Below are 21,492 nucleotides of genomic sequence, written 5' to 3'. Positions count from 1 at the left end.
CTTCTTCTTCCTGTATGTTCCTACTTTTCATGGGATGCTTCGTCTTCCTTCCGTCTCGTGTCTAGGCATGACGGATTATTAACTCAGTCCCCAGACCCCTGCCCTCCCCCGGAGGAGGAGGTTGGGCTGAAAGTTCATGGCTTAGACCTTCTGGTAACAGCCCCCACCCGGAGGCCACCAAGAAGGCCCCAGAGTCGCCTCATTAAACAAAAGGTGCTCCTATCCCTCAGGAAACTCCAAGGGATGGCGGAGCTCTGTGTCAGGAACCTGGGCAGAGACCAAATACATATTTTTTACTGTCACCTTTGGACCTCACTTTCTTCATCGATAAAGTGGGAATCATGATATTATGTCCTTGAGCTGTTTTAGGATTCAAGAAGCGAAGAGTTCTTAGTGCAGTGTTTGCCACACAAGGAATTTAGTAAACTATAATTTATATTCTTATAGATGAGGAAACTGAGACCTAGAAAGGGAGGCAGAGAGGACTTGCCCGCGGTCCACTTGCAACAAGGCTCTGGGATTCCGTTCAGTTGCCTGAGCGGCCGCCCTGTGCCCGATACAACGCCCGGCAGGGCCGAGGAGCACCGGGCAACCTCGGCAGTCCCCGTCCTCAGCGGCCCTACATTCTGTGCCAGAAACTGCACAGGGCAGCACTCCCTGCTCTGCGTCCTCTTCCCCAGGGAGAGACCTGACAGTCAGGCCCGCAGGCTAACAGGCCGAGGAGAGTCTAGGGTGGAGTTGTGTCCCTCAGGACCTCCGCTCGTGCCCTTGTTTGGAAATAGGGTCGTTGCAGAAGGGACGAGTTACGATTTGGTCACGCCCGGGGTAGGGGGCCCTCATCCTATACAGCTGGCGTGTGTGAGAGGAGAGACAGAACAGACAGGCGGGGAGAACGCTGTGTCAGCAGCAAAGTGGCTTTTGGGAATGAGGAGGTTTCAGGATAAAAAGTCGGGCTGGGGTGCCAGGGACAAGCCCTGGGCTGAAGGAGACCGACTAGGACTTGTCTTGATTGGATACACAGGGTGGGGCAAAAGTGGGTTTACAGTTGTGAGTCCACAAAGCAGTTTATTTTTGTATTATTACTTGTTAATTACTGTATCATTTTCCATAGGAACAACTGTAAGCCTACTTTTGCCCCACCCACCCTAGACTTGAGGACAACCCACCCGACGGAGGCCCCCTGGGGTGGGTGCTGAGTCTCCCATCCCTGTGGGGAGAGGGCCTCAGAGCGCCCCCTGGGGGCCGAGGGGGGAGAGAGACCCGAAAGGCAGCTGTTAAAGGAGCCAGCGACCTAGGAACCCGCTGCAATTGGAGCGTTCTGGGCGGGGGTGGGGCCCTCCTCCCCTCCCCCCAGAACCTTCAACTGTCACGCACCAGACTAGCCACCAAAATGCTGTACTCCTCAGGTAGGCTCGGCACGTCCCAGGCCTGTGCCCTGCAGACCAGCCCCCCGGAAAGGGGCTGTGTCCCTGGAGGGTCCTCTTCCTCAGACAGTTTGGGGAGAGAACAGGCTGTGGTTCAGACACAGGAGCTTTCTCCTGGTCCCCACTGAGAAGCTGAAGTTGGGGCGAGGGGGGGACTGCTCACCACCCTCACAGCTGCCTGGGGACAAGGCTTGCGTGAGGGAACCCCAGCGACAGAAATAAAGCTCGGGGAACAGAGAGAACTCCCCTCGGCCTGGAAAGCAGGCCTCGGTGCAGAGGCTGGGTCCTCGGAGGCCGCAGGAGCCGGCGCACAGGCAGCCGGGCACCAGGCCTCAGGGCTGGGGTGCGGGTGGGGGCTGGGTGCACGGGGAGCTCAGCAGACCGTAGTGGGGAGAGGAAGGGGCCGGCACAGCTGAGTTGTTCTGCGGGTGGGAGGTAAGTGGCCAGCGGCGGCCACCCCAGCCTGTGCGGGCTCAGCCCTGCCCCTGAGCCAGCCTCGGAGACACCCTGTACTCAGCCTCCCAGCTCCTCGGGCCCTCACCGCGGCCTGAGCCCGGGGAGTGCGGGCCGGGCCCCAGGAGCAGACCCCAGCCCAGCCCTGGCTCTTCAGAAGCTCCCTAACTGGGAATCCAGTCACCGTCTTCGTTCCTCCCAGCTGTGGGTCCTCAGCTGTCCTGTCTGTGGGGGGACAGACCTGCCCCCACTCTCTGAGATGACGCCCAGTCTGAGGGGGACAGGACATGAACTGGAACAGAAGGCTTCCTGGCGGCTCGTGCTGCGCCGTCTGCCTGTCTTCCCCAGAGCCGGCCTTGTCTGTCTGTCCCAGCTGGCCAGGCCCCCACCTCGCCCACCTAACAGGGCTTGGGCCTGTGCCCTCTCTGGGGAGAGCTGTGGATAACCAGGGTGGAGTGTGTGTGTGTGTGTGTGTGTGTGTGTGTGTGCGTGCGTGTGCGTGTGTGTGTGTATGTGTGTGCACGTGTGTGTGCATGTGTGTGAGTGTGTGAGTCCTCCCTGCCAGCAGGCTGAGTGACGGGCTCAGGATCTAAGCAAGGTTTGCGTGAGGGAGGTGAGCAATGCTCCTGAGCTGGGAGCTGCCAGGGCGGAGGCCTCCAGGGAGATGAGGGAAGAGAGACGTCGCCGTCATCGCCTTGTCCGCCCTCCGATGTTCCCTTGGCACCAGCACTTCTGGGTCCTCCAGGCCCCCAGGAGGCCTCCGCACAGCCCGGGGACAGCCGGGCACAGGGCAGCTCGCCTTGCGTGTGGGTGCCCTTCGCCATTCACTTAACCCAGGTCCCCCACCCTCGCCACTCCTGACAGGTGCGCAGGATCGCTGTCGCGGGGCTGTCCCGGGCACCGTAGGATGGTTAGCAGCAGCCGTGGCCTCTGCCCACAGGATGCCAGGAGCACCCCACCCCGCTCCCCAGCTATGCCAACCGAAAACGCCCTGACACATTCCCAGCATTCCCTGGGGGCATGATCATCCCCAGTTGATAACCACTGACCCGCCTGACTTCTCTGGGCGGCCCGGGGAGGCTCCGGGTCCGAGGAGGAGTCATTCCTGCCCTGCCGGCCCCGCGATGAGGGCCAGGCAACGAGGCAAACAGGTTCTCCATGCTCGTCCTCTCCGGTTCTCCACCCGCCTCCGGGCCCTGCTCTCGGAAAGGGCCCGCAGGTCTCCCTGCACAGCCTTCCCTGCTCCTCCGCAGAGTGAGCCACGTGTCCCCCAACACTCACACCTCACACACACACACACACACACTTCATAGACACACTTCATAGACACACACACACACACACACTTCATAGACACACTTCACACACACACACTTCACACACACACACACTTCACACACACACACTTCACAGACACACATACAACTCACACACATTTCACACACACTTCATAGACATACTTCACAGACACACTTCACACACACACACACACACACACACTTCATAGACACATTTCATAGACACACACACTTCACACACACACACACACTTCATAGACACACTTCATAGACACTTCACACACACACACACACACTTCATAGACACACTTCATAGACACACTTCACAGACACACACACAACTCACACACATTTCACACACACTTCATAGACATACTTCACAGACACACTTCACACACACACACACACTTCATAGACACATTTCATAGACACACACACTTCACACACACACACTTCATAGACACACTTCATAGACACTTCACACACACACACACACTTCATAGACACACTTCATAGACACACTTCACACACACACACACTTCATAGACACACTTCACACACACACACCACAGACACACACACTCACACCTCACACACACTTCATAGACACACTTCACACACACACACCACAGACACACAAACTCACACCTCACATACACTTCATAGACACACCACACACACACACCACACACACACACATTCATAGACACACTTCACAGACACACACACACATTCATAGACACACTTCACAGACACACACACCACAGACACACACACACACCTCACACACACTTCATAGACACAATCACACTTCACAGACATACACACACACTTCATAGACAAACACACTTCGCAGATACATACACTCACATTTCATAGACACACTCACACATCGCAGGCACATACATCCCTGTACCTCCCCCTCTTTCCCAACAAGCAAAGCAGACACAGAGTCACAGTTCACAGACACACTTCACAGGCACCCACACACTCTTCACACTCTTACACTTCACACACACAGTCACACTTCACAGACACACAGTCACACTTCACAGACACACGCTCCACAGAAACACACACACACATATTCCACAGACACACCAGCACACCCCTGCCTCCCCCCATCTGAGGGAGTGGGGAGGAGTTTCCTGGACCATTTCTAGGAGAAGCCCAGAGGGCTGGGCTGGAAGGGAGAGGTGGGGTCAGGGCAGGAGGAAGAGCTCCCGGATCCTGGCTGCACCCCCTCTGCCCTGCCCCTCCACCCGACTCTTCCAGAGCCAGGATCTCCTGGTGCCCTCCACCCCAGGGGAGTGGGTGAGCGCCGAGCAGGTGAAAGGAGCAGTCACTCCCCAGAACCTTCCTGATGATCCCCGGCCCCTTCCCCTTGTCTCTGGCCCACGAGCTGACCGAGCTGACCGTGTGGAGGGACGGCCTGGGGAGGGCCTTCTCAGAGTTCATGTGGGGGAGTGTCCACTTCTGACTCCGCCGGGCCCAGGACAGAACAGACATCCCCAAAGGCTGGCTGGGATGAGCTCAAAGCTAGTGACGGCGACAGACGAACACACAGACATTCCCAATGTGCTGAGTGCGTATGCTGCTCTCCCGTGACCCATGAGTCCTAAGGAGGGGGGTGTTCAGGGAGCCCTGTGATCCTGGGAGGAGCTCAGTCAATACTAGCTGACCAGCCAGGGCAGTGGGGAGAAGGCGAGGAGCGTTTTCTGAGCACCCACTAAACACCAATCTTTTTCATGTACGTCGCATCATTTAATCCTGAGACACCCTTCGAGGAAGGCTATAGTAGCCTCTTTGTACAGATGAGAAAAACCAAGGCCCAGAGATGTAAAGCAGCTTGCCCAAGGTCACACAGCTACTCCCTCTGGCAGTGCAGCCCGGGGCACCAGCGCTGCTAAAGGGGAATCAGCTGCCTCCCCAACCCCTCTTCCAGCACCTTACCCGTCCCTGTCGCCCCTCCCCCCGCAGCTGAGGGGAGGGGGTTTAGCAAAGACCACCAGAGGCTGGAGGAAGATGGGGGAAGGGATGGTTACAGCAGCAGGTGTGCTGGGTGAGAGCAGGACCAGCTGCCCAGGCGCGGCCCTGCCTCTGCTGCCCACCGGGTGTGTGGCCTCGAGGGAGTTCGACCTCTCCGTGCCTCGGTTTCTCCCTCTGTAGCGGGGAGACAGTAATAAACCTCGGCAACAGGGTGCCGTGAGGATTCAATGAGTTAATGCAGGTAACGTGTTGATAACCACGCCACGCCTGGGCCAAGTCCTCGAAGACGATGAACTCTTGTTGTTATAAACGCTAGTTGCTTTCCTGAGGGAAGGTTCCTAACGTCTTGCCATCACAAGCCACAGGCTCTGTGGAAGCAGCAAAGGACAGGACCCCAAGTCTTTCTTCAGCAAACCCACCCTCATCCTTACGGCGATAAACTTTCCCTAGCGGGGCCCGGAACCTCCAGGCCCCAGGTCCCCACGGGGACCCCAGCCAGGCCCTTCGGCTGTGGCAGGACCTCTGCGCGCTGCCCTCACCAATGCTCGGGCATGGCCTGTGGGCAGGCTGGGCCGGAGTCTGCAGCTCCCACCATTGACTGGGCACCAGCTCTGGGAGCTTCTCCCTAACGGGATGGAGGGTCCCATGGGTGGGCCACACGCCATCTGTCCCATCAGAGGATCGTCATTGGGCCTCTTCCTGTGAAGGAGCTAAGATGCACACCCCCTCCCCCCCCTCCCAGGAGCTGCTGGGGAACAGCATTCACAACATGTACTGAGTCTCTGCTACCTGCTCCAGGCAGCAACACGCAAAGCAGACAGAGCGCCCTGTCCTCATGAGCTTGCACTCTGGTGAGGGAGGCAAGTCATGAACAAACTACCTAGTCCATCAGGGACTGCAGTGGGGCAGGGAGCTGGGGGGCGGGGCAGGAGAGAAAACAGATTTGCAAACAGATGAAAAGTTACTGCAGTGCAAGGCAAGGCATCCACTCATTCATTCATCCCCGGAAAGGCCAGGCACCGCATGAGACAGGGAACCCAGTGGCGGACCTGGGGCCCCCACCTCCACCCTCACAGACAGACCAGCTCAGAGCCGGCGGGCAGTGAGGGGTGTCATAAGGGAAAAGGGTTGGACACTCACGTGGCCCCGAACTGCAGGGGCATATCAAGGGCGGCTTCCCGGAGGGGGTGGCATTGAGCAAGGCCTGGAAGGCCTCGCAGGACTTTTCCCAGGAGACAGGGCTGTGCGTAGGATCAGGAAGGATTCCAGGCAGAGAGAAGCACAGAGCTGGGAACATCCGATGCAGCTGGGCGAAGGCAGCCCGTGCCGGAAGGTGCTGGGCGGGACAGAGGCAGCCGGTCTGGGTTTGTCAGGCCAACAAGAGGAGACGACAGGGGTCATTACTGGACCTAGGGCAGTCCCAAGGAGACCCTGACGTGGGATGGGGATGGGAGAAGGGGATGCTGGGTGGGAAGAGGAAGGGGCATCAGGTCAGTTCAGCCACAAATGGCCCGCGAGCCCCTGAGCTGAGGAAGATGGCTCTGGCGCCACAGGCCTCCCCGCTAAGGACACCAGGAGGCGGTGTAAGGGCAAAGGTCAGAGCCTAGTCAGGTGGGGGGCGGGGGGGCTACGCTCAGACTCAGTCCCAGGCCCAACCTTCCTTCTGTGACCTTGGGCAAGCTCCCTGACCTCTGGGCTCCTGCCTCCTCTTCTGGAGAGTGGGGGTCTGCATGGTCCTACCTCAGGGCCTGTGTGCTCGGCCCAGAACAGGTGCTCAGGACCCTTAGCTCTGCTGTTCCAGCTCTTCCTGTGGGTCAGCTCGAGGGAGGGAGAATAGGGGAGACCCCTGCTCTGGCCTCTGAGACATAGCCCTCTGTGGGCTCAGGCTCCCCTCTGTCGCTGTCCCCCTCCTTTCCTCATTCAGATTTCTCTCAGACGCTGGCCCCAGCTGGGCACTGTTTCTCGTTTAGACCTCATCCTTCCTCCCCTCCCCCTAAGCTCCTCCTCATTCCAGAGGAAGGACCACCCCGGGGCCAGCCAGACGGGTGGGACTGGAGACTCAGAGTGATCTCAGCTAGGTGGTCGCTCTTCCTCTCCCTCCTCCCTCAGGTTCTTGTCCTGGGCCCAATGCTGGTGACGGCGGGAGTCAGTCCCCAGTATCATAGGTGGGAGGCCGTCCTCGGGAAGGGATGCAAGCAGCTTGTGGTCCCTCTGCGGGAGGCCGTGCGGGCAGGGGGTCCCGGGCGCCCAGCCGCGTGGCTGCCTTGGGAGCTGTCAGCCAGCCTGACCTTTCCCGTCAGACTCCGCCACCACAGCCCCCGACTGGACTCCCCTCCCTGTGAGCAGCCCCTCCCTCTGCCCTCCTGCCCTCTGCCCTCCATTATCTCCACGCTCCTCCAGAGGCAGAGTCTGCTGCAAGGTCTGGGGGTCATCTCTAAAAAACATTTTTACTGATTGTTTTAGAGAGGAAGGGAGAGGGAGAGGGAGACATCGTTGTCTGGGAGCGAAACATCCATTGGCTGCCTCCTGCACGCCCCCTACTGGGGATCGAGCCCCCAACCTGGGCATCGAGCCCCCAACCTGGGCATGTGCTTTCAGTGCCTGGGACGATGCCCAACCAACTGAGCCACACCAGCCAGGGCTGGGGGTCATGTTTGCAACAGCTTTTTAAAAATATATATATATTATTGATTTTTTACAGAGAGGAATGGAGAGGGATAGAGAGTTAGAAACATCGATGAGAGAGAAACATCGATTCAGCTGCCTCCTGCACACTCCCCACTGGGGATGTGCCCGCAACCAAGGTACACGCCCTTGACTGGAATCGAACCTGGGACCCTTCAGTTCCCAGACCAACGCCCTATACACTGAGCCACACCAGCCAGGGCTGGGGATCATGTTTTCAACAGCTTTATTGAAATATGATTCACATGCCATACAGCTCACTAATGTAATGGCTTTTCGTACATTTTTGTACCGCCATCACCACAATCAATTTTAGAACATTTTCATTATCCCCCCCAGAACAGTGGTCGGCAAACCGCGGCTCAAGAGCCACATGCGGCTCTTTGGCCCCTTGAGTGTGGCTCTTCCACAAAATACCACGTGCAGGCGCACACGTACAGTGCGATTGAAACTTCGTGGCCCATGCGCAGAAGTCGGTTTTCAGCTCTCAAAAGAAATTTCAATCGTTGTACTGTTGATATTTGGCTCTGCTGACTAATGAGTTTGCCGACCACTGGTCCTGGAGAAGCCCCATACCCTTTAGCCATCAACCCCCAACCCCTCCATCCTCCAAAGTCCTCAGCAACCCCTCACCTACTTTCTATATCGTTTGGCCTACTCGGGGCACTCTGCATTGTTGGAATCATACAATATACAATCTTTGTGAATGCTTTCTTCCCTTAGCATCATGGTTCCAAGGTTCATCCCTGTCGTAGCACGTGTCAGTACTTCATTTATTTCTGTTGAAAAGTAAATGGTAAAAATGCTCCGTTGTAGGTATATTCCATACATCCGCTGATGGGCATCTGGGTTTCTTTCCCTACTTTTTGGCTGTTGTAAATATTGCTGCCAGGAACGTCTGTGTACAGGGTTTTGAGTGGTCACATGTTCTTCTTTCTCGTGGGCATGTATGAACCTAGGGGTGAAATTGCTGGGTCCCATGGTGCTTCCATGTTTGACTACCTGGGGAGCCTCCAGACTGTTTTCCAAAGTGGCAGCACCCATTTGCCTTCCCACCAGCAGTGAGCGAGGGCTCCAGTGTCTCCACCTCCTGGCCAACGCTTGTCATTGTCACTGTTCACAGCCATCCTCGTGGGTGTGAGGTGGCATATCACGGATTTGCATTTGTCTGGTGACTAAAGATGTGGAGCGTTTCTTCACGTGATTATTGGTCATTTATGTATCTTCTTCCGAAGAATATCTATCGAGATCGTTTGTCCGTGTTTTTGATGGGGTTACTTGTCTTTTTACGATGAAGTGTATTCGGTGTTCGTCGATAAGGGGATGGCGGCTCGCATCAGCCACAACAGACTCAAGGCCAAAGGCCTGGGCCAACACCACAACGCCCACGACTACAGAGACCAGAGCTTTGAGGACCTGCGCGAGCTCTGTCTGAGGAAGGGGGAGCTGTTCAAGGACCCCGTGTTTCCGGCCGAACCCACTTCTCTGGGCTTCAAGGACCTGGGCCCCAACTCCAAAAACGTGCAGAACATCTGCTGGCGGCGGCCCAGTGTGGGCACTGGGAGGGGAGGCCTGGGCTCCGGGGGCGGGGCGGGGCGGAGTGATGCCCTGTCACTCTGATCCTCTCCAGTCCCCCTCAGCCCTCTGCCGGCCCTGGCACGAGGCTCCACCCCCATCAGGGCTTAAGCAAAACCTCTCAGCGACCCCCCCCCCCCCCCGGAAAGTCCTCGCCAGCCTTCACTATCACACCCTACAACGTGCCAAGCGGGTCCTGTACCCTCACCTGCCCCCACCCACGTTTTCCCCTAGACCTCGGAGGTGGGGGCCCCTCCCCAGGAAAGTCGGGAGGGAGGCTGGAGGGGGGTGTCCTGGGCTCCCTGACACCTTTATTCCTCCACTGCAGGAAATCACAAGCAATCCTCACTTCATCCTGAGCGGGGTCAGCCCCACGGACATCTGCCAGGGGGTGCTCGGTGAGTGGGGAGCAGGAAGGCTGGTCTTCCCTGGAGGCGGGGATGAATTAGGGAGGAGCGTGGAGGTAGGGGGTGCCAAAGTGTCTTTTTTTTTTTAAATATATTTTTATTTATTTCAGAGAGGAAGAGAGAGGGAGAAACATCAATGATGAGAATCATTGATTGGCTGCCTCCTGCACTCCCCCTACTGGGTATCAAGCCCGCAACCAGGCATGTGCCCTGACTGGGAATCGAACCAGGACCTCCTGGTTCATAGGTCAACGCTCAACCACTGAGCCATGCTGGCTGGGCCCAAAGTGTCTTTTGAGTCTGGGGAACGAGGAGCCCTTAGATTCAGACAACACCTTCTGTTTCCCTGTCACCCCCCTTCTGAGGAGATGGTAGTGAGAGTGCCAGGTGGTCTTCCTGCTCCCCGCTCACCTGGATCCCACCCTCCCCGCTGCCCCCTGGGCCTGGGAGTAGGCTGGGGTGGTGGTATATTGTCTATTGGCCGCGACACAATAAATCACCCAAGGCTCAGTGACTTACAGCGCCCACAAACGTGCTGTCACCTGACAGTTTCTGTGAGGCAGGAGCTCGGGAGCAGCACAGTGCGGTGGGGCTGGGGGGGGGGGGGGCGGGCGGGGGGTCCTCGGGAGGCTGCTGCAGTCAGCCCGCCAGTCAGGGGTGCTGTCGTCTGAAGGTTGGACAGGGCTGGCGGATCGCTTCCACGATGGTAGCCAGCTTCCCCGGAGTGAGTGATCCAAGAGAGAACGAGGAGGAAGCTATGATTTCTTACCACCTATTCGCAGGAGAACACACACACACACACACACACACACACACCAAGTCCCGCCCACACTGCAGGGGAGGGGAGGAGGCCCCACCCCCTGGGGGGAGGAGAGTCAGAACGTGGCATATCTGGGAGCCACTGCAGGTGTCAGAACTTCCCGGTCTGGCCTATCAGGTAAAGAAGCGTGGGCCCCTCAGCCCCTCTCCCACAGGCCCTGTGGACAGCCCCGAGAGAGGTTTTCCTCCCTAAACCTGGTCCCATTCCACGGTTTCCTACAAACCCCTCCTTGCGTCTTCAGGGAGAAGGCCAGGAGGGTTCCCCCGGGGCTGAATTCCCTCCCATCTGTGGCTGTGGGAAGAGCAGGGTGTGGGCAGGGCACAGGCCAAGGAGACCTCAGGCCCGTGGGCTGGAGCAGCCGCGGCTATTGGAGAAGAACACTGGCTTCTCCCCGGGCGCCCTTTTGGGGATGGAGGATGGATGTGTCCTTAACCTCCCTCCCCACGCTCTGCCTCCCTCCCGGGCACCTCCGCAGCCTGGAGGCCATGGGTCATCCCAGACGCCGCCGTCCCAGGGCCCTCAGCCTCCACCTCGCCCAGGGTACTCACCACGGGGCACCACCTGCCCCCCAGCCCCAGCCCGGGGGGTCTGAGATCCCAGGAGACAGATGGCAATGGATGCCCTCAGCCCGGGCATACCGCCCAACTCCTAGCCCCAGAGACCTGGGGTACAGGCTGAGCCCCTTGGGTCTCCAAGACTATGCGGGTGACACCAGGCAGAGCCGTCTTGGCTGCACCAGTGTACCATGGGGTAGAGGTGGGGGCCCTGGGAGATGACTGGCTCTCTCCCAGAGGAGGCAGGTCCCAGAGGGAGGCCTACACCAAGGCCAAAAAGGCCTCCTCCCCAAATCCCAAAACAGAAGCACGTGGCTCTAATTTGTAAATCCCCCACCTAGAAGAAAAGGTGGAGACGCCTACTGCACCCGCACCCACCCACAGAGGCCGTCCCTCCTGCCCTGCCCGTCCCCCCCACCCGCCCCCCCTGCCCGCCTTAGCTTCCTTAGTGGGAGGGCCGGCTGGGGAGGGGCCACAGAGCCAGCTCCTGCTCCTCGATGGCTCGGACTTGGACCCACACACAATGGGAGCGCTCAGGGGGAGCGCCGGCCTGTCTTTCCAGGGGACTGCTGGCTGCTGGCTGCCATCGGCTCCCTTACCACGTGCCCCAAACTGCTGTACCGCGTGGTGCCCAAGGGGCAGAGCTTCAAGAAAAACTATGCTGGCATCTTCCATTTTCAGGTGAAGGGCGATGGGAAAGGCAGAGCGGCTTTGTGGGGTGTGTATGTGGAGGGGAAGAGGGGAGGGAGGGAGAGAAAGAATGACTAGGTGCTTTGAAGTAAACCTTTTTTCTTCTCTTTTTGAAAAATGACATTTATGCCTTGGCCAGTGTGGAGCATTGTTCCATTCACCGAAAGGTCAAGAGTTTGATCCCAGTCAGGGCTTATGCTAGGTTTCGGGTTCGAACCCTGACCCCAGTTCCGGGCATGTGCAGAAGACAGCCTATTGACGTTTCTCACCTCTCTCTCTCTCTCTCTCTCTCTCCCACTCTCACTCGACACACATACATATACATATATGTGTGTACCAGGTATGTATGATATTGGGAGTCTCATCACAATTGCTCTTCAAATTTAGCAACATGTGGATAAATTCAACATGTCATAAAAATGTATCTGAGAATCACAAGAATTTTTAAGAGTTAAGACCTCAGGAATCCTGAAGTCCGGCCAAGGTCAAAAGATGAGTTGGGTACCCCTGGAGGCCATGGCAGGCCCTGGCGATGAGGCTGGTGGTGAAATTCAGGCTTTTCATCCTCTTTCAGTCTCCATTCAGCCATTCTGGGGGAGTCAGATCTTTAACACTGGCATGTCACTGGATCTGGCCACCAGGAGGCGCTGGTGTAACAGAGTTCCCATGAGAGAGAGAGAGAGAGAGAGAGAGAGAGAGAGAGAGAGAGAGAGAGAGTGTGTGTGTGTGTGTGTGTGTGTGTGCGCGCGCTTAGTGGAAGGGGGTGGCAGACAGAAGCCAGGTGCCTCAGGGCCCACTGAGGCCCCCCTTGCTGCCCACAGATTTGGCAGTTTGGGCAGTGGGTAAACGTGGTGGTGGATGACCGGCTACCCACCAAGAATGGCAAGCTGTTGTTTGTGCACTCAGTCGAGCGCACTGAGTTCTGGAGTGCCCTCCTGGAGAAGGCGTATGCCAAGTGAGTGCCCTGAGCCAAGGAACTGGGCTTGCTCCAAACCTGCCCAGCCCTTGGCAGCGATGGGGCAGCTGGAATCGAGGGGAAAGGCGGGGGCGGGGGCAGGGCGTCCTTCCCTTCCCTCCCCTTACCCTCTGGTGTCCAAGCTCGCCTCTCTCTCCCAGAGCCCACGGTGCCCTCTCCGTGCCCACAGGCTGAGCGGGTCCTATGAAGCGCTGTCGGGGGGCAACACGGTGGAGGGCTTTGAAGACTTCACAGGGGGCGTGACCCAGAGCTTCCAACTGCAGAGACCCCCAAAGAACCTGCTGAGAATGCTTAGGAAGGCCATCGACCGATCTTCTCTCATGGGCTGCTCCATCGACGTAAGTCATGCCTGGTCCTGCCTCACGACCTTTCCCCGGACACCTGCATAGCCAGCTCCGTCTCATGCACGTTTCAGCTCACACGCCCCTTCCTCGGGTTAGCCCTCCCTGCCTCCCATGCTCTCTGCTTTGAAATCACAACATACAATTCTTCTCTGTATATTTATTCACAGCCTATCTTCTGCAGGCAGTTTTCACATTCCATGAAGGCATTGACTTCTTGGTCTCATTCATTGCCTGATCCTGGGCCTTAGGATGGCACTTGGTATGCAATAGCTACTCAACAAATACTTGCTCCGCTAAACAAATGAACCTGGAGTGCTACCGTATGACTCGGCAATTGCATTCTTGTGCATTTACCCCAGAGAAATAAAGACATGTTCACACAAAAGCCTGAACACAAATGTGTATACAAACTTTATTCATAATAGCCAGACACTGGAAACAACCTGGATGTCCTTCGAAGGGTGAATAGTTAAACAGTGGTGCACATACCACGGAGCACTACTCGGCAGTAAAGGAAAGAATGAACTATCCCGGGCCAGGTGGCTCAGTTGGTTGGAGCATAGTCCCATGCACCAAGAGGTTGTGAGTTCGATTCCTGGTCAGGACACATACCTAGGTTTCAGGTTCAATCCCTGGTCTGGGTGCATGGGAGAGGCAACCTATCAGTGTTCCTCTCACATTGATGTTTCTCTCCCTTCTTCTCCCTCTAAAACAAAACAAACAAAAAAAGATATCCTCAGGTGAGGATTTTAAAAAATGAACTATTGGCATGTGCAACAACTTAGGCAAATCTCAAAGGAGTTATGTTGAATAAAAAAAAAATATCTGCCTGGCTGGCGTGGCTCAATGGTTAAGCATTGACCTATGAACTAGGAGGTCAGGGTTTGATTCCTGGTCAGGACACATGCTGGGGCTGCGGGCTCGATCCCCAGTGTGGGGTGTGCAGGAGGATGCTGATCAATGATTCTATTTTTTACAATATATTTTTATTGATTTCAGAGAGAAAGGGAGAGGGAGAACGATAGAGAAACATCAATGATGAGAGAGAATCCTTGATTGGCTGACTCCTGCATGCCCCACACTGGGGATTGAGCCTGCAACCGGGGCATGTGCCCTGACCAGGAATCAAACCGTGACCTCCTGGTTCATAGGTCGACATTCAACCATTGACCCATGTCGATCAGGCTAATCGATGATTCTTTCTCATCATTGATGTTTCTCTCTCACTCTCACTCTCCCTTCCTCTCTAAAGCCAATAAAAATATATTTTAAAAAAACAATCCCAAAGGGTTCCATGCTGTGTGATTCTATTTATATGACAGTCTTGAAATGACAAATGAAAAATGGAGAAGAGATTGGAGGTTGTCAGAGGTTAGGGAGGAGAGTAAAGAAGAGGTCATAGAGGAAAGAGAAGTGTTTGAGGGACGGAAATCTATCACGACTGGTGGTAGATACACGGAACTACACATGATACAACCATTTAGAACGCACACCTGAGTACTAGTAAAAGCGAGGGAAGCTGTATAAAAGTGACCAATTGCATCCACACCAACATCCTGGTTTTGATATTGAACAACAGCTTTGTGAGAGGTCACAAGCAGGGGAAACTGGCTGCGGGCGCATGAGGTCTCTCTGTGCTGTGTCTTACAGCTGCATGCGAACCTTCAGTTCCTTGAACATGCAAAGTATAATCTTAAAGAAAGGAACCCTGTCTTCAGCCCCCCAATCCCTCTGCCCAGATCCTGAATCCCTCTCCGTCCTCTCTGCTCTGCAGATCACCAGCGAGAGCGAGCTGGAATCCGTGACCCAGAGGATGCTGGTGAGAGGACACGCCTACTCGGTGACTGGCCTCCAGGATGTGAGTCTGACCACGGCGCGCTACCTGAGGGGCACGGGAAGAAACAACTTCCTCCTGCCCCCAGGCCCCTGACCTGGACCCACGCCCCACCCAGATCTCCTACCAAGGCAAAATGGAAACCCTCATTCGGGTCCGGAATCCCTGGGGCCGGATGGAGTGGAATGGAGCCTGGAGTGACCAGTAAGTGCCCGTGACCAGCGCCCTTGGTAAGGGGCAGAGCACACAGCAGGCCCACCAGCAAGGCCACGCCACAGAGGGACCCATGGGCGCACCCCTCCCCTCTAGATTCTCCATATAACTCAGGACCCCCAGTAGGCAGGCATTCAGGGGTGAGGGCATGTCTGGGAGAAAAGGAGGTGCCTCCTGCCCCCCTCACTGCCTGTCTCTGCTCCAGTGCCAAGGAGTGGGAAGAGGTGTCCCCAAACATTCAGAAGCAGCTGCTGAACAGGATGGAGGACGGGGAGTTCTGGTCAGTGCAGCCTGATGGGCTTTTCCTCCCCCCACCCTCCCCCTGGGTGTGGATGTGGGGGTCCTGGGAAAGGGGGGGGCCCCATGGGTGTGGGTGCGCCGATGATGGGCTCTGGCGTCCACCCCTCCACCACAGGATGTCCTACCAAGACTTCATGAAGAACTTCACTTCCCTGGAGATCTGCAGCCTGATGCCCGACGCGCTCCTGGGGGACTACAAGAGCTGCTGGCACACCACCTTCTACGAGGGCAGCTGGCGGCGGGGCAGCACGGCGGGGGGCTGCAGGAACCACCTCGGTGGGTGCAGGGCGCCCGGGAGGGGCCGCCGACTCACCACACAGCCCTGCCTGGGGCCCAGGGTCACAGGGGTCAGGGGCCCGTCAGGTCTGTTGTGGAGGCAGGCGTGTGGCTGGGAAGCCAGGGCACCCTGGGAAGGGCAGAGCCACCCTGACCTGCTTCCTCCACAGACACGTTCTGGACCAACCCCCAGTTCAGGATCTCTCTCCCCGAGGAGGACGATGACCTAGAGGAGGATGAAGTCGTCTGCACCTGCCTGATAGCCCTGATGCAGAAGAACTGGCGGCAGGCGCGGCCCCAGGGGGCCCCGCTGCTCACCATTGGCTTCGTCCTCTTCAAGGTGGGCCCCCAGCGGGCCCCCCAGCCACTCTGTTCCCTCCCCGGGCCTCACCCGGGAGCGGCCCCTCCCCCACGGGCTCCTCGGCCCTGGCTCTGTCTGGAGTTGGTGCATTGTGCTTTAGAGGCAGGGCCAGCTGTTTCCTTTTGACAAATTATTTTATCTAAAACACTTAGGTAGCACTTCCCTTGTACCAGGCAGGCATCCTTCCCAAGGCCTTATGAATAGTCACGCCTTTTATGAGGAGGAAGGAAACTGAGGGCGGGAGAGGTGAGGTCACTTGCCCACGCTCACACCTCCACGCAGCAGCAGCAGAACCTGTGTCCCGGTTCCCAGAGACTTCGGCACGAGCCCCCCCAAGCCTCCCCCAGACGCCCCAGCAGGAGCACTGACTCCAGCGATCAAGAGAAATCCCTGACAAGTGTCTCCCAAACCACGCTTTGCAAGATCCTAGAAATGCCATTTGTTCACTCACATATTCACCGAGTGTGCCAGGCCCCACCTAGCCCAGCCTCCAGTGGTTCAACCGCGAGGAAAACGGGACACAAGCCAGGCCGTCCGTCCGCTAGGCTGTCTATCAGGTTAACAGACACACCTGAGTCAAGGCATTTCCAAGGTTAGAGGCATTCCTTCCAGGAGAGGCTATGCCCCGCCCAGCGCCAGTCTCCAGCGCCCTCAGCACAGCAAAGGTCTGGCCGTCCCTGCTGGAGAGCAGCCTGCTTCTCTTGGTTTACCTCACCTTTTCACAAACGTATCGGTGTGCCACGCTCAGTGTCACAGCCCTCGCCGGCCTGCTGAGGACAGTAGGAGCTGCTCCTGGTGAAGAAAATGCTCTCTAGACTTTCAGCCCAGCTCTTTCAGGTCTGAGCAGTGTGCACTGGGCAAGCTACCTCACCTCTTGGGGGCGGTTTCCTATCGTTGACCTGCAGTGGTAAAACTCTCCCCCTGGCAAAACTGTGTCAGTGGTACCAGTACTCTGCTGGCCGAAGCTGAGTGGTTATAAACGCTAGGGCTTTTTATTTTATTTTTTTATAATATATTTTTATTGATTTCAGAGAGGAAGGAAGAGGGAGAGAGAGATAGAAACATCAACGATGAGAGAGAGTCGTTGATTTGGCTGCCTCCTGCACGACCCCACTGGGGATGGAGCCCACAACCTGGGCATGTGCCCTTGACTGGAATCGAACCTGGGACCCTTCAGTCCGCAGGCCAATGCTCTATCCACTGAGCCAAACCGGGTAGGGCAACGCTAGGACTTTTAACAGAGCCCATGTCTCACCCCATCACCAGTCCCCGGTGCCCTTAACACACCCTGCCAACACACATGGTCGTGCACGAGTGTACACACACACACACACACACACAATGCACACCATGCACACCTCTCACATGGCTTCCACAGGCTGGAGCCCCTTCACCATCCTGGGGACCTGACCCTCCTCTCTCTTCCCTTCCCAGGTCCCAACGGAGGTACAGAGGACGTGGGCTTGATGCTGGCCAGGATGCGTGTGGATGGGCCAAGGGTGGAATTTGGCAAAGGGCTCTGGGGGCCCCTGGGTTAGGATTCCAGCCCCCTCAGGCCCTGGGTTGAAGTCAGGGGAAAAGCGTCACACCAGGGTCACTACCAGGTGGGTGGTGTCCAGATCCGGTCAGTTAGCGGGGATGTCTCCCTGAAACCCTGCCCAGCCAGGCTTCTCCTTGGAGGCCCCTCTCTCCCAGCCCCCCAGGCCAGCCCTGTACCCACCTCCAGGGCACATGTAGTTGCAGGACACCCAGGATATTCACTTGAAGAAGGAGTTCTTCCTGAAGTATCCGGACCATGGCTTCTCAGAGATCTTCACCAACGCACGGGAGGTGAGCAGCCATCTCCAGCTGCCCCCAGGGGAATACATCATCATCCCCTCCACCTTTGAGCAGCACAAGGACGCCGACTTCCTGCTTCGGGTCTTCACAGAGAAGCACAGCGAGTCCTGGTGAGGGGCCCCACCTTGCTGCTCCAAGGCCACCTGCTCAAGAGCTGTAAGATAGCTGCCCTGGCTGGTGCTGCTCAACGCTTAGGGCGTTGGCTCATGAACCGAAGGGTTGCGGGTTCGATCCCTGGCCCCCGTCAGGGCTCGGGGGCGGGGGGAGCAATCAATTGATGTGTCTCTCTCACATTGATGTCTCTCTCTGCCCCCCTTCCCTCCCTCCCTTTCACTCTCTCTGAAGATCAATGAAAAAAATATCCTTAAGATTAACAAAAAAAAAAAAAGAGCTATAAGATATCAAGCTCAGGGAGCAGTCATCTGGTCCCCCCAACCCTGTCCCTGTTTTACAGTCAGGGAGACTGAGGCACAGGCGGGGAAGTCCCAGTTAGTGGCAGAAGCAGAACTAGAACCCAGCTGCCGTAAGCCCATTCCATATTGCTTCAGATGTATGAGCTGACTCCCCTCCCACCACCCACCCCCACTGAAGTCCCTGTCTCCCTGACCCCTGGTAACCCCGAGCTTCCTTCCCTCTTGCCCAGGGAAATGGATGAAGCCAACTGTGCCGAGATACTCCAAGAGGTGAGGGGGGTGGGCGGCCAGCGTGGCATAGTGGTTGAGCATTGACCTATGAACCAGGAAAGTCACGGCTCAATTCCTGGTCAGGGTACATGCCCGGCTTGCAGGCTCGACCCCCAGTGGGGGGCATTCAGGAGGCAGCCAGTCAATGATTCTCTCTTATCATTAATGTTTCTCTCTCTCTCCCCCTTTTCCTTCTTCTCTGAAATCAATAAAAATATATTTTAAAAAAAGAGGTGAGGGGGGGCTCTGGGGTTGGGGGTCGGAGGAAGCCTCTGGCGGGTGTGAAGGAACTTTCTGGACTGGGTTCCTTTCCCATTCTTTTCCTGCAGGAGGTCATCTCTGAGAGTGACATAGACCCGGACTTCAAGCGTCTGTTTGATATAGTGGCAGGAGGAGAGGTGAGGGCTGAGGGCTGGGGCTGGGGGCTCAGTGGCGGCGGCTGGGCTGCCGGCTGCACGGGGTTGACAGTCTCCCTTCCTAGGACAAGGAGATAGGCGCGTATGAGCTCCAAAGGCTGCTCAACAAGGTGATCTCCAAACGTGAGTCTTCCAGCCCCACCACTCCCGGCCACTCCCCTACAGCACGGCCCCGCCTGGACCCCTGTCTGCGCCCCCACACCCCCCACTCACGCCTTCCCCTCCTGCCCTCCCCCCTCACAGTCAGCAACTTCAAGAGCAAGGGCTTCGGCGTGGACGTGTGCCGCTGCATGATCAACATCATGGACGTATCTTCCTGCCCAGTGGGCGGTCCTGTCCAGTGCTCTCCTGCCCCTGTCCCCCCCACCCCTCAGCCTGGTCCCCATGTGGCTGCCTCTCAGGCCAGCCATGCCCTCCCTATCATGGGGAGTAGGCTCTGGGGTAGCCAATGACGCCCGCTCTTCTGGCTCTTACCATCAGGACTCCCCTGATCTTATGCCTCCCCTACCTCCCTGAGTCCCTCTGCTTCCCTGGCCCCAGGATGCCCCCCCCCCGCCACGCCCTTCTCAGATATCCTTGACACCCCCAGAAAGATGGCTCTGGCAAGCTAGGGCTTCGGGAGTTCCAGCTCCTGTGGAGGAAAATCAAGAAATGGACGGTAACGGGCATGGAGAGGGCACTGGATGGGGTGAGACAGGGAGGGCCTCAAGAGGGGTGGGGACTAGTGATGGTGAAGCTAGAACGGGACCTTCTGAGTAGACACACGCATGCACACAGTCACGCATGGGCACACGTGCACACTCAACAGGCCGGGATCTGCCCAAGTGTGGGTGTCAAGCACGCAGAGAGCCCTGGCAGGGTGCCAAGCCCCTGCTAGGCCTGGAATTCACCCTGCCGTCGCCAGAAGACGGGAATGGTGGGCACTCGGGGGATGAGCCAGGGCAGGGAGCACCTACGGTCTTGGGCAGCAGCTGTGAGTCAACTAGACCGAGGCAGTTATGCCACGCACACGCCCTACCTAACCCGGGCGTCCTTTCAGGACATCTTTCAAGAATGCGACGAGGACAACTCGGGCACCTTGAACTCCTATGAGATGCGCTTGGCTATCGAGAAAGCAGGTGGCCAGGGGTCAGGGAGGGGGCTTTGGGGCAGGGAGGAGGGAGGCAGCGGACAGAGGACGGGACTCTCCTCTGCCCACCTCTGTCTCCCAGGCATCAAGGTGAACAACAAGGTGGCCCAGGTGCTGGTGGCCAGGTATGCAAATGACGACATGCTCATGGATTTTGACAGCTTCATCAGTTGTTTCCTGAGGCTGAAGGCCATGTTCAGTGAGTCAGGCGCCTGCCCACTCCCCACCCTAGGCGGGCCCGCTGGCCTTCTCCCACATGCGGAAAGCTGTTCCAAAGCCGCCCCCCTTACGGGGCACAGCCAGTGTGGGTTCAAATCCCAGCTCCCCCACTTGCTGGCTCTGTGCCTTGAGCAAGTCACTTTATCTCTTGTGCCTCCATTGCCTTGCCTACAAAATGGGATAATAACGGCCCTGCCCTCACCGGATGAAAGTACCGATGAGATGAGTTGGTGTGTGTATGGAGATCACTCAGAACGGGGCTTGGCTCAGAGCAAGGCTCTATGAGCTACTGTCATGAATCCCCTGCTGGGCTGGGCTAGGCAGGGACAGCTGCTTGCACCCTCCCTGGTTGGGAGTGGCTTTTCAGGTACAGCCACTGACTCAGCTCAATCCTCTCCCCTCCCCCCTCCCCCAAACAGCATACTTTCTAACTATGGACCCCAAGAATACTGGCTATATCCATTTGGACCTGAACGAGGTACATGGGAGGGACCTTCCGGTACCCCCAGCCCTGGCTCCCCCTGCCCTCTGCTCTCCCCAGCTGTCCTGCCCCACCTCCACCCTCAGATCTGCTTCGTCTCTCCCCACAGTGGCTGCAGATAACCATGTGGGGATAGCGGGGCTGCAGGAGCCCGGCTACCTACCACCACCAACAACCTGCAATCTCTGCACTCTGGACTCTGCAATCTCTGCTGATGGAGTGGGCAGCTGGGTCCTGGAGGCCATGCCTACTCCATCCTCGCACCTTCGTGCCCAGCTCCCGGCTCAGTGTTTTGTTTTTCCCCAGCCGGGCTCCTGGATTTACCCCCCAGCCTCTCCCTCTCAGCGTCCTTTATTAAAGACTAAGTGATACTTCCCACGACTCCTGGCGGGGGAGGCTCTCCACACTTCCTGTCCTGCCCACCCCTGCCTGCTGACCACCCCTCCTGGCATGGCCTCTCTCTCCCGCTCAGGAGCTTTAATATCATAAGCGAGACGTGGCCCCCGCTTCTGTGCCAGGAAAAGAC

At 57.2% G+C, this 21,492-nt stretch overlaps 1 protein-coding gene across 1 annotated transcript; it reads left to right on the top strand.

The window, feature by feature from the left end:
- Positions 1 to 8,794: 8,794 nt before the first annotated feature.
- CAPN11 (calpain 11) lies at positions 8,795 to 21,286 on the top strand (the record flags this gene model as incomplete). The annotated part of the gene is made up of 22 exons (XM_079781631.1): positions 8,795 to 8,879; positions 9,147 to 9,400; positions 9,753 to 9,822; positions 11,768 to 11,886; positions 12,717 to 12,850; positions 13,041 to 13,209; positions 14,990 to 15,073; positions 15,168 to 15,253; positions 15,468 to 15,542; positions 15,678 to 15,838; positions 16,009 to 16,178; positions 17,634 to 17,645; positions 17,937 to 18,148; positions 18,682 to 18,721; positions 19,051 to 19,119; positions 19,203 to 19,260; positions 19,381 to 19,445; positions 19,727 to 19,795; positions 20,177 to 20,255; positions 20,349 to 20,465; positions 20,905 to 20,963; positions 21,076 to 21,286. The coding sequence occupies 22 exons, from the start codon at positions 8,795 to 8,797 to the stop codon at positions 21,100 to 21,102; spliced, it is 2,214 nt and encodes a 737-aa protein (XP_079637757.1). The 3' UTR covers positions 21,103 to 21,286.
- Between the last annotated feature and the right edge of the window lie 206 nt (positions 21,287 to 21,492).

The sequence above is a fragment of the Cnephaeus nilssonii genome (assembly GCF_951640355.1).
Source record: "Cnephaeus nilssonii genome assembly, chromosome: 9".
Classification (NCBI taxonomy): domain Eukaryota; kingdom Metazoa; phylum Chordata; class Mammalia; order Chiroptera; family Vespertilionidae; genus Cnephaeus; species Cnephaeus nilssonii.
The sequence above is the reverse complement of the archived record's forward strand: the minus strand, read 5'-3'. Positions and strand labels throughout refer to the sequence as shown.